The 12,585-nt window shown below is 44.2% G+C and overlaps 1 protein-coding gene across 1 annotated transcript in view; it reads left to right on the plus strand.

Moving 5' to 3' along the window:
• NRDE2 (NRDE-2, necessary for RNA interference, domain containing) overlaps positions 1-12,585 on the plus strand; it is a 48,846-nt gene that overhangs the window by 15,212 nt on the left and 21,049 nt on the right. The window contains exons 2-5 of the mRNA XM_034992779.1: positions 707-815; positions 2,108-2,338; positions 6,002-6,151; positions 11,583-12,033. Coding sequence (XP_034848670.1) covers positions 707-815; positions 2,108-2,338; positions 6,002-6,151; positions 11,583-12,033 — 941 coding nt within the window. The remainder of the gene's footprint in view (positions 1-706; positions 816-2,107; positions 2,339-6,001; positions 6,152-11,582; positions 12,034-12,585) is intronic.

A 12,585-nucleotide genomic window follows, 5' to 3' on the forward strand; every position in this document is an offset into this window, starting at 1 on the left:
CCTCTGATCCTCCCCCCTCTCATGTGCTCTCTCTCTCTCATTCTCTCTCTCAAATAAATAAATAAAATCTTAAAAAAAAAAAAGATTAATGGATAAGCAGAAGGAGGAAAAATTTTGGACATTTAATCTCACCACCCAGAGATAATCATTATTAACATTTTGTGTCATTTTAGCGTTAGCAAAGTTGACACCTCATGTTTTTATTTTCAAAGAAGAGTACTGCTATAAGGAAAGGCTAATGTTAAGTTACTAAGAACAGAATATTTTTTGAAGAAAAATGTCTAATCTTCTGTAACGATATTAAACATGGAGGGCTTTTGTGCATGATTTGATTTTTCAGCTTTTCGGAATTGTCTGCGTCAAATTTGAGGTCATTCAATCCTAGTGCTTTGGAAACCATTCCTGCTCCTTAGAGTGTGATGGAATCGTGAAGCCACGATTGCTTTTTAAGCCACACTTGTTGCAGGGCTTTTGCTTAAGCTGCAGTCTGATTGCACAAGAGGATTTCAGTCTTAAATATTTTAGAGTGTGAGAAAGCCCCATGCCCTATGAAATAAAAATCTCATGGATTCCCTTTGGCTTCTTCGGACTCTCTGGCTGACACTGGCTGTGAATTAGGATGTCAGCTGATAAGATGGATTTCCTGCTTTTGAAATCACATTGAACCGATTTCATTGATCTTTTTTTTCCCCCTTTGCTTGTGCAGAATTAGATTGGCTGAGCAACCCGAGCTTTTGTGTCGGAGCCATAAGCTCTCTGAGCCAACAACCTGAAGAGGCTGCCGCTCTGGTTTCTGAAGGGTCACCGCTGACGAGGTAGCTTTTCTGGAAGATGATTTTTAGTTTTTGTCTGTGTGTTGTCTATTGCTGGGTTCGAATAATGCTCCTTAGAAAACCCTGTGATAAAAGAGCGAATTGCAACTCTTCTTTCTACTCAAACTAATGAGGTGCTCTTTGTTGTCCCTTACCTCACGCATAGATTATTCCTCCTTTCCCCCTGTGCACTTGGTAATGGGAAGTGCGCTAATAACGAGGCCGCGAGGGAAACGGCACCGTGTGATTGTTGAGTCAGTTGACTAACCTCGTCAGTAACCTTTAGAATATTATAACCCTGATGTTCCCTCAGTTGCATTTTCACCATTTTTGGAAAAACAGAAGCTGGTGTGATATAACATCAGATAAAATCTCATGAAAACTTTGAGGACAGCAGAATGGCGCACATCTGTACCAAGCTTTGGAAGAAATTATGGTAGAGCATCGAACTGAGAAGTGAGCCCTCTCGCATTTGTGGACTAGGTGGTCTCATTAAGATGAGGAGCCCTGAGAAGGCAGTCCTCCGAAAGTGCAGGAAACCTTTGGAAATGGACGCTGGTTGGTGCCTGAGAGAGAGTTGTCTGTAGATATTTCAGTAATGCAGAAGGGCTCATCATAACCTTTAAAAACAAGGACCAGAATTAAACCTTTTTTTTTTTTTTTGTCATTAAGGACATGCTGCCCTAATATGTAGGACTGAAAATAAACCCTTGGGCGCCTGGGTGGCTCAGTTGGTTAAGCGACTGCCTTCAGCTCAGGTCATGATCCTGGAGTCCCTGGATCAAGTCCCGCATCGGGCTCCCTGCTCGGCAGGGAGCCTGCTTCTTCTCCCTCTGACCCTCCCCCCTCTCATGTGCTCTCTCTCATTCTCTCTCAAATAAATAAATAAAATCTTTAAAATAAATAAGTAAATAAATAAATAAACCCTTTATAATATTGCTTCAGAAAATACTATATTTGATAAAATAACTGGTAGATTATTTTCATTTGAAAATGTGCAGATGTGAAAGTCTAGATTTAGAAGCTATTACAATTAGAATTTCTTCACCTACTGTTGTTTTAGGTCCAACTCTTTTTTTTTTTTTTTTTTCTTTCCTTTTCTGGGTGGTGGGTCTAGCTCTTAAATCCTTAAGGGGAGTTGTGATCCGGGAAGGCACTATATCAATATATGGGCAAATAGTAAGGCCCTGTGGGCATTTCTGGAGTTCCCTTTTACACATTTGTTTGCTTATTTTCATAGTCTTCTCCCTACTTCTCATCTGAAAATAATTCTAATGTTGATTTTCCCAAAACAGGAGTCCTCTGAAATCAGAGCCTTCAGATGAAAGTGATGCTAACGGAAAGCCCAAACAAACAAGCAGAAAAAAGAAGAAAGAGAAGAAGAAGAGGAGGAAACGTCACCACAAGAAAACCAAGAGAAAACGTGGGCAGGCCAGTAGCAGTGGCTCCGAGCCGGATAGTGAGCCTGAAGAGGACGAAACTTCCAGAAGCCCTGGAGACAGTAGAAGGGAATCGGAGAAACCCAGGTGGGTCTTCTATTCTCAAATACCTATGACTTTTCGAATTTTGAATTTTTTTCCCTCAGTTGTTGCCACAAGTGAGGTATTTGAATGACTATTTAGCCACTCAGTCAAGTGGAGTCCAAAAAAAAGACCCGAATAGAGCTCTACCATTAGGTCAACATTAAAAAAAAAAAAGGAAGAAGAAAACTTTCATTAAAAAAATTAAGGCTGTGATTTCATTTGAGAAATGTTATTTAGACAGAGTAATGATTGTGTCAGAATCTGATTCAGACAAAAAGTCTTTGGGATTTTGAAAGATGGCCGATGTACCACGCCATGGGAATATGGGCCAGTTTACTACATAGTTAAGGGTCCCGTCTGTGAGGGTCAGAGGAAGAGGCATGTCTTACTCCTCTTCCATAGTCTCCCTTTTCCATCACTTGCATCAGCTCCCCCCCGCCCCCCACATTGGACACACACTCTTTGGTTAAGGGCGGTATAGCACTTAGAGTCATCATTTCCTACCTCACATTTCTTTCCAGCATGGTATGGAAGGTGTGGACTGGCCCATGAACACAGTATTTCCTTTCCTGGGGGCTTTGCTTCTCCCCACATTTTGCTCCGCTGTCTCCCTTGAGCCTGTTGCTCCCATCGTTGGCTCGCTGGTAGCCTCCCCTCTGCCTCGTGTCCTCTGCTCCCCCACGGGGGGCCCTTCTCCCAGGCCTGCGACAGGCGGCACGTGCTGGAACTACCTCAGTCGTTTCTCATTTCACTTTTTTCTTTTCTTTGTTCATATGGGCCAGAAGAGAGAAGGTTGAAGTCCCCGTGCCAGGCATACTTGAAAAATTTAGGGCTATTAGGATTTTTTTTTTGACTCTTCAGGCATTATTTGCTTTTGTCGTATGCTTAGACATCCCACTGACATCCGTGAGAGCTCTGTCGTGCAGTGAGTCTGGAATCTGACCCACGGAGTCTCCATCAGACAGGCGGACCCTGAGTCCTCCTGGATCCTTCTGCCACCAGATCCGTGGAGAGCCTCGCAGGCCGCTGTGGCTCAGGGCATCCAGGTTGAATCAGTCGTCTCTGTGCCTAGGTGCTCCATCTGTAACCCAGGCTTGCTCTAGAAGAGGAGAATAAAAAGGTTCTGACTTTGGCCGAGTTCATGTGGGCAGGAATCACTCCTGTCTCGCTTGCCCTTGTAACCCCTCAGTGGCTGGCACAGGGCCTCATGCCCGGTAAGCACTCAGTACATTTCTGTTGTGTGAATGAATGAATACATTATTGATATTTTTGCTTTTCGGTATGTCTTCAAAGCACCATACATTAATCATTGTTTCTTCTGGAAACTCACTGTTAGCTTCTTGTCCATTTTTTTTTAAAGTTGAGGAAAATGAGTTTTAAAGGATTTTCTGAACCTACACAGGAACTACCATTAGAACTTGGAAGGTAGTTATTTTCAGCCTATGCGTAATCACATCAGAGGTGAGCTTTAGAGCCTCTTGATGGTTCTGTGATCCAGATAGCATTTTTAAGTTCATTGATATTTTTCAGAATATCCCCATTAAGATCAAAATCTACTCTTTTTGTTCTTCTCTTTTACTTTCTTACTATGAACTTCTGTAGTCTCTTCCTGGGAAGATGACCTGGAGGAACTGTTTCCATAGAGACAAGGACTAAGGTATTCGTGAGTTGTGAGACTTCTGTAATGTCGGGAAAGTGGGTTCTTGGGGATATAATGCACCATATAGGAACTCTATTTTTGGGTGATCGAGGGACGACTTCCCCTAAGGCTACAGCTTCTCAGGGACCTCTGTCTCCTAGGGTGAGCTCTTCACCTTCAGGTGGAGGCAGATCCTTCCTTGTGCACAGCCCAGACCACATCCTGCTTCCTGACCTCAGTACCCAATAGGAGAGGATCAGAGCTTGTTTATTCCCTAGGGGTGGTCCGCTTCTTCCTCCCTCCCCCATGGGCTTTCCATTTCTTTCTGGAATGCATCCATCTCATTCCTTCCGTTTGCTGCCCCTTACGGTGTTTGTCAACAGAAAACCCTCCATAGATATTCTGAAGGGGAATGTGTTAAAAATCACCATGTATTTTTTTTTTTTAAAGATTTTTTATTTATTTATTTGAGAGAGAGAATGAGAGAGAGAAAGCACATGAGAGGGGGGAGGGTCAGAGGGAGAAGCAGACTCCCCGCTGAGCAGGGAGCCCGATGCGGGACTCAATCCCGGGACTCCAGGATCATGACCTGAGCCGAAGGCAGTGGCTTAACCAACTGAGCCACCCAGGCGCCCAAAAATCACCATGTATTTTAACCTATTCAGCAAACACTTGATTGAAAGCTACTTTGTGTACCTGAAATGCCATTCCTCTGTATTCCCAGCCAAGGATGATTTATTTGTTTTATTTTATTTATTTATTTATTTTTTAAAGATTTTATTTCTTTATTTTGACAGAGACACAGCGAGAGAGGGAACACAAGCAGAGGGAGTGGACAAGGGAGAAGCAGGCTTCCCGCTGAGCAGGGAGCTCGATGTGGGGCTCGATCCCAGGACCCTGGGATCATGACCTGAGCCGAAGGCAGACGCTTAACCGACTGAGCCAGCCAGGTGCCCCACCAAGGATGATTTAGAAGCCGTTAGAATCTTTATTTCTATCTGGGCAGAGTCAAAAGCAAAGATAGAACAAGGTTAAGGGCTGTTTTGACTACTTTGGCAGCTTCTTGTGTCAGCAGCATGATGAACTGATTTTCTTTAGAGGAGGGAAGATGTTAGATGCCAGAAACATTCCCTCCCCCTCTCGTTTGACTCCTAGGGAAGTGGTTCCATTTGTGTCTCAGCTGGAAGTCTGCCAACTCTCAGGTTGGTTCAGAGGGATAAGTAAGGGTCTGGTCTCACAGTGGCTCTCTCCGGCCTTGGTGTAAGAGAGAAGGTCCGTCCACAGAGCCCGGGCTATAAAAACAAGACTTAGACCAAGTCTGAATAATATGTGAGACCGACCCATTTGGAACTATCATGTTGCTGTTGTTAAGTTTTGAGTTGGAATAATCTGAGCACTTTCTAATGAGTTAGGCTAAGCAAGGGCAACCCACTTTATTTTTAAAGAAAACCTGTTTATAAATATATTTGAAATTCTAGTTACAGTCATTTAATGGAATGTTTAAAAAGAACACCTAGGGACGCCTGGGTGGCTCAGTCGCTTAAGCATCCAACTCTAGATTTCAGCTCAGGTCATGATCTCAGGGCCATGGGATCGAGCTCTGGGCTCTGTGCTCAGCGGGGTGTCGGCTTCTCTCCTTCTCCCTCTCCCTCTGCTCCTCCCCATGTGCTAATCTCTCTCCCCCCCCCCCCCACCCCCTGTCTCTAACTTAAATAAGTAAATCTTTAAAAAAATAAATAAAAAATAAAAACTCTTGTGTCAGGTTAATTTCTGAGATAAGGTGATTTCTTGGTAAAGTGCCACTTAGCGTGGACAGTTTTTGCTTCATATTTTAAGGCTTTTTCCACAGCAGGAATCCTCTTCGTCTGTGGCACGTGCACATTTGACATACTTGGGTGTGTTTGATGCTGTGTGGAGCATCAGTGTTGAAATATTTAACTTTCATTGTTCTGAAAAGGTGGACGATGTAACTAGAAGATTTCAAAGTGCCTCTCCCTCTTTGTTCTTCACCTTCCTGTGTCCCACAGTCAAGAAGGTAATGCTGCCGCTGATATTGGGCATCGCTTTGTTTGGCTTGAGGACGTTCAGGCTCTGACTGGAGAAACCTTCAGAACAGATAAGAAACCGGATCTGGCCAACTGGGAGTATAAGTCTCTCTACCGAGGAGACATAGCAAGGTACCCGTCACGATGTCTTTCCTGATTTTCACTGGTGGGACGTAACTTCTTTTTCCCCCGAACCCTCTCTGCGCGGTCTCTGTCTGCCCCCCCCCGCACCACCCCCCGCCGCCCTTTCTGGATTCTGGTGGGTGTCCTCCATCGCTGAGCTGTTGAGGCATGTGTTTTATCTCACACTCTGGAGTGAAAATTCAAACCTTGAAGTCAGGATCCAGGTCTGAAGAGTCTCATTTATCCGTGGTGACTGGCATCGTGCCGGGCGTAGTAGGTTTTTAGTAAATATTTGTTGAATGAATGAATCTAAAAAATACCTTGAAGTAAGTAATTGTGACGAACTATCCAGAAACCATTTGGTCTGATCTGTATGTCATTTTAAAAAGTCACGAAAGCTTTTTATTCATCTGTCCCCCAAGTAAGCCATTTTAAAAGTGACATTACGTGGTCATGACTTTTTCAAGATGCTTCCAGCATATGTCACCAGATAAAAAAGAGACGATGGTATTCACTTCAGTAATCAGTTTATTAAACTTTTCTCCTCTACCTTGTCAATCAAAAATATTTAAGTACTTATTAAATCCCTTAGGCACTGAGTAGTTTGTAAGACACTGCTGGGAACACAAAACAGTAATACACAATCTCTCTTCCCAGACAGCTTACAGGTAATGAAAATTGAAGGTAGAGAATATTGGAATGTAAAGCCAAGAGGAGACCATTATCATTCTTTATAGGCTAATTACTTTTTTAAATAAATTTCGGTTTCCATTACATTGTTGTGCCTCCATATTTTAATTGTCATTCATCACGACATTATACCTCACCACATAGGCAATTCCAACTAAGATTTCCTTTATGATGTGTTTATATCTGTGATTTTTCAGTGCATATTTATAGCTACATGCTGTCTCCTAAAACCTTATGGCTGAGAGTAAATGACTGTCAAAATGTTTTCATACCTTTTTGAATAATTTTAATACTCCTTAAAGTCTTGTTCAGTTCCCCATGGCCCCGCGGTGTGGAGCCACAGACGTGGTAGGACCCAGGACAAGATGGGGAGGCCAGCAAACGCTGATTGAGCCCATGGTTGTTAGCCTGTGTGATCCTCACATCTGCTCTGTGAGGGGAACCATACTCTTCTTTTATGAATGAGGAAAAGGAACCTCAGAGAGGGTAAGTAGCCTCTCAAGATCATGCTGCCAGGAAGCAGCTTTCTTGGGGAACCTATGTTCCTCTAACCTCAAGTATTCTTTTCCTGTCCACAAATACAGATGAGCTTGGTTGTGTGGTAGGATGTTTTCTACATTGGGAAACGGAGGACCCTGGTTCTCATTCTCACTTGGCCACTGACTGATAATGTAATCCCACGTGAGTCACTAACCCTGTCTGAGCCTCTGTTTCTTCATTTGTTAACTCCTGCTATGCTGCACACTCAGATATCAGATGTCATCGATAGAAATTAGACATTAGTTTGCACAGATAAAGGGTTATTACTTATTAATAGATGAAAAAGGAAAAATATTCACAATGACTGGCTCTTAAATCTCTGCTAATGAGAGGCCCAGACCTTAGGAGGAGAGTAATGAGAGAAGTTTACTAATCTAAATTGTGAAGATGCTATTGGAAGGGCGTGGGGCATTGGTGTGATTTCCCAGTAGATTCCTGAAGCTTAGGTGAGCTAAGTCTTACCCGGATTAATAGCTGTACCACTGTCAGTGTCCAGATCTAGGGAAGTATTGATCCCATGGCACTGTGAGTTGGTCAGAGGACAGGGGCGTGTTTTGTCAGGTCGTGAATTTTCACACTTCACCAGGGGCACTGACAAACCAGGAGTGTTGAGAGGACTCGGCTGGCACCATCCTGTGCGGACCAGATGAGGCCTTGTGGGTATGGGCCTGGAACAGCAATATGGTCAGAGTCTTCTACGCTTCAGTGGACCATCTTTTGGAAGGTAGATTGGCAATGTTCTGTGTAACTCGGGAAGGCAGAACCAGGATCAACGAGTGGAAGTTGCAGAAAGGAGATGTGACTCAGTATCAAAGCAAATTTTCTCATTGTGTGAGCCTCCCAGCAGTGACCTGGTATGCGTTCGTGTATTGTGGTGAGCAGGGCTTAGAGTTCGTGGGTAAGAGTCAAAACTACCTTTGGAAAATTCCTTAGGGCTAATATACTAGCTCTCCGTGACGTTCAGCTCCATTTTTTCTCCGTTTATGGAGTGGATTGTTTCTTTAACTATACACCAGATGAAATAGTTGGCTGATGTTTAGGAGCCAAGTCTTACAAAATAGTAGTAACTTTAACTTATCTAGTGCTTACTATATGGCTAAGGACTTGAAATCTATAAGCTTTTTGATCATCCCTGCTATTCTCTGACATGGGGACCATTATTATCCCCATTTCACAGATGAGGAAACTGAGGTACAGACAGGTTGTGGGGTTTTGTTTTAAATAACTTGTTCAGGGTCACCTAGTTAGTAAATGATGGGGTTGGAATTTGGACCCAGGTAGACTGCCACCATGAGAGCATGTGTGAATTGAAGTCACTGAAGGAAAGGCAAATTTATTATTGCCCAGCTCACTCTGGAGCTTAGAGCTGCTGAGTGGATTCAGGGCAGAAGTGTGTGCTCAATTTAAATATATTCTTTTCCCGTACCCTATCCCTCTTGCTTTTCTTTCCCCCTTTCCCATCCCTTCCCTTTTCCTGTAGCTAAATTCATGTAAATTAAATGTCCATATGGTGTCATTCACTGAACCTCCAAAGTGGGGTTCCCTCCTTCTGGAATTATTCAGGTAAGACCAGCTGACTATTTGATAAAGATTTTACAGAAAAAAATGCCTTCATGTGGGGGAATATTGCATTAAATTACATCCTAGGTTCTATGATTAAGGTTATGTAATAAATGATAAATTAGATAAAACCCAAATGTCCAATTAAGGTTCTATGATAGATGATAAATAAAACTCAAATGTCCAACAATAGAGAAATGTTAACTAGATGAGGGTTTACCCCTCCAATGGATTGATTCAAAACCAATAAAAATGGTATTTTCTAAAAAGAATGGTATGGGGAAATGCACAGAGGTAGGGAGAAAAGCCTGGAGCTGTATATCAACTATTTTTAAAAAGAGGTGTGTGTACACATATAAACACATGTACACACATATCTGAAAGTAGGCATTTAATAATACAGATCAGTAAGACTCTTTTTTCCTCCTTTATCGTTTTCATCTGTTATAAAATGCAGCTATTAAAATCAGCTTTAGAAAATGCATTTGTAAAGTCAGAAAACTGTAAACATTTTTAAGAGATTATGTGAATGTTAAAATACTGTTGATTTTTAGCAAAAATAAAATAGAAATAAAATAGTAATTAAGGGGAGAACAAAACGAGTTCTACTTACAGTTTGTTCCTGACAGAACGATGGGTGTGTTTAGAACTCTTGAAGTACTATTTTATCTCCTCACCCCTCGTTACAGTTTGTTTTGACTCCTAAAGGTACCGGAGACAGATTGTTGTGAGTTAACCTAGGAGGGCCTGGGGGAGAGGATGGAGAGGAAGGGTTTGTGTGCATGTGAGAGCTGGGAGGGCGGTTTCTCAGGCACCTGTTGACTGTGGGGAAGCCACGGAGGTGCTGGGCCTGGACCAGGTGGAGGTGGACACAGAACTTTCTGGAAGATGACAGAAGATGGTGGCTGCTCTCTCCTTTTTTTTCCCCGACAGCATGATATTATGGAAATTTTAAAAATACAGCATCATTTGAAAGAATTTTACAGTGAACGCTCCTATTCCCACCCTCTGTGTTCTACCATTAATATTTTACTGCGCCTGCCTTATCACATATCTGTCTGTCCTTCAGCCCATCTTATTATTTTGGTGCCAGCCTCCATGTACTGCCCCCTAAATACTTCAGCATGCATGTCATTAACTGCAGTTTAAGATTTGTTTAGTTTTTTCTTCGGACTTAAAATTCACATACAGTGTAACACAAATCTTCAATTGCTGAGTTTGGACACATGCATACACCTGTATAATCCAGCCCTCTGTGAACATACAGAACATCCCTGTAACCCCTCCTCCCCCCAAATTTCCTCCTGCTCTCTTCCATTCAGTCCCCACCCCACCTCCCCAGGGGCAGTTACCGTCCTAATTTTTTTCCATCCTCAATTAGTGTTGTCTCTTCTAGAATTCCATATAAATGGAATCATACAGTACGTACGCTTTTGGGCCTGGCTTCTTTCACTCAGTGTAATGTGTTCGACATCCAGCGCCATTGTGGCGTTTGTCAGGAGTTTGTTCTCACTGCTGGTCACCTTCCGTTGTGTGGCCATACCGTGGCTTGTTTATCTGTTCTCCTAGTGATGAGCACCTGGGCTCGTCGTGGCATTCGGCTGCTGAGAATATCTGTGCACGTGTCTTTGTATAGAAAGGCAGTTTCCTTTTTCTTGGGGGAATGCCTAAAATAGAATTGCCGGGTCACAGGGTAAGTCTAACTGCCAGACCTTTCCCCAGAGTGACTGTACCAGTTTCCATTCTCACTAACAGCATGTGAGAGTCCTGGTTCCCCAGCGGATAGCTCACTGGCGTTCAGTGTCTTCGGTGTTTAATTTTAGCCGTTCTGGTGGTATGTGGCATAGCTCCTTGCGGTTTTAATTTGCACTTCCCTCATGATTAATGATGGTGAGCATTTCTGCATGCGCCAGTTGGCCCTTCATGGCGTCTTTTGTGAATTCCGTGCGGATCCTTTGCCCATTCTTTAACTGGTTGCTTGTGTAACACGCCTACAGAAGAGTGCACGGTTTCCCTCAGACTTCATGCACAGATTCAGTAGTCGTGAGTGTTATTCTGGGGCACCTGCACACACCATACAGGCCTTTTGGAACCCAGCCTCTCTCCCTCTAGAGTAGAAAACAGCCAAGTGTAATTTTAATTATTTTGTTTCAGGATTAAAAATACAATCTTAACCCTCCCCGTTTTCTTCTTACGTGGGGACACAGGACTATATTGAGGAAAAGGTTCCGGTGTAGGAGACAGATGACTCAGTCACGCAAGGTTCTGGTGTCTTTACGAAGAGTGTAAAGGAGGGGATGGGGATTTCCACCTTGTCTGTTACGTAGGATCATGATGATCAGTGACATAATGTATGGGGCAGACTTTACAAAACTCCAGGAAAATAGAAATTACTAGAAATTACTAGATCTGGAAGACAGGCCTGATCTTAAATTCATGCGATGTTAACAAAGAATGGAAGTGTTTAGAGGAATAAGTTCCACACAGAAAAAGTTGATTGCTAATTGTCGTATTTCTCTAAATAGAAACTGTTGGAAAGTAAGGTGAAGTTAGCTTGCTTCACAAGAGCTCAGCCCGCTGAGCCGAGCCTCCACTGGTGCAGAGCTATGACCTGTTCCCTCAGTAACTCTCTTTCTTTTTCTAATACAAGATACAAGAGGAAAGGAGACTCCTGCCTTGGCATTAACCCTAAGAAGCAGTGTATATCCTGGGAGAGGGCTGCCGCAGAAAAGAAGCCTTCACACAAGCGTGTTGAGCGCTATTTTACGAAGAAGAGCGTGGGCTTAATGAACATGGACGGAGTTGCCGTTGGCAGTAAAACCGAACCTCCCTCGTCTGAGCCGATCTCGTTTATCCCCGTGAAGGGCTCGGATGATGTGGTTCCTCCCGTTACGACCTGGTTGAACCCTCTGGGGATTTACGATCCGTCCACCGCGCAGTGGTTACAAGGACAGGGCCCTCCAGAGCAAGAACCAAAGCAGCCAGACTCCCAGACAGACAGAGAGCGCGCGCTGCTCAAGGCCAAGGTGGAGGAGTTCAACAGGAGAGTGCGGGAGAACCCTCACGATATTCAGCTGTGGATGGCGTTCGTTGCTTTTCAGGTAAGGAGCGCCGTCCCGCTTCTCTTACTTAGACTTAGTCTGGGGCAAACCAGTGCGCCCCGCAGCCGCTTCTGAGCCCCTGGAGGAACCGGGGCCCCGGGCGTGGAAGTTTATTACCCTGGAGCCCTTGCCCTGAGCTTGCTTCCAGCCCGTGAGGAACCCCACGTGTGGGGAGTCAGGGCTTCCATGTGGAATTCGGGGGTGGGAGGCGGCAGGGGAGCATGAAAGGGCTCCTAAAAGAAGGTGAAATTTAAACAGAATCTGGGAAGAAGCGCCCCTGTTCACCCGGGGTTGGGGGGGAGGGGAGTGCAGGGTGCAGAATGCGCAGAATTGGGGAAGAGAAGGCGCTGCTCCGGCGACGACCCAGCTGGGGCTCCGGCTGCGTCCTGCTTGCTTGTTTTTGAGCCGCTCGTACAGGTGTATTTTGCCGCACACCTGCCTGTGTCGTGCGTAAAGTGGGCTCTTGAGAAGCAGCGCTCAGGGCGCTGCGTGCCCGCCCCCGTTACGTAACTCCCGTAACTCCCGTAACTCCCGTAACTCCCGTAACTCCCG

This window comes from Mirounga leonina, unplaced genomic scaffold (genome assembly GCF_011800145.1).
Source record: "Mirounga leonina isolate KUSES-001 unplaced genomic scaffold, KU_Mleo_1.0 Mir_82, whole genome shotgun sequence".
NCBI classification, from domain to species: domain Eukaryota; kingdom Metazoa; phylum Chordata; class Mammalia; order Carnivora; family Phocidae; genus Mirounga; species Mirounga leonina.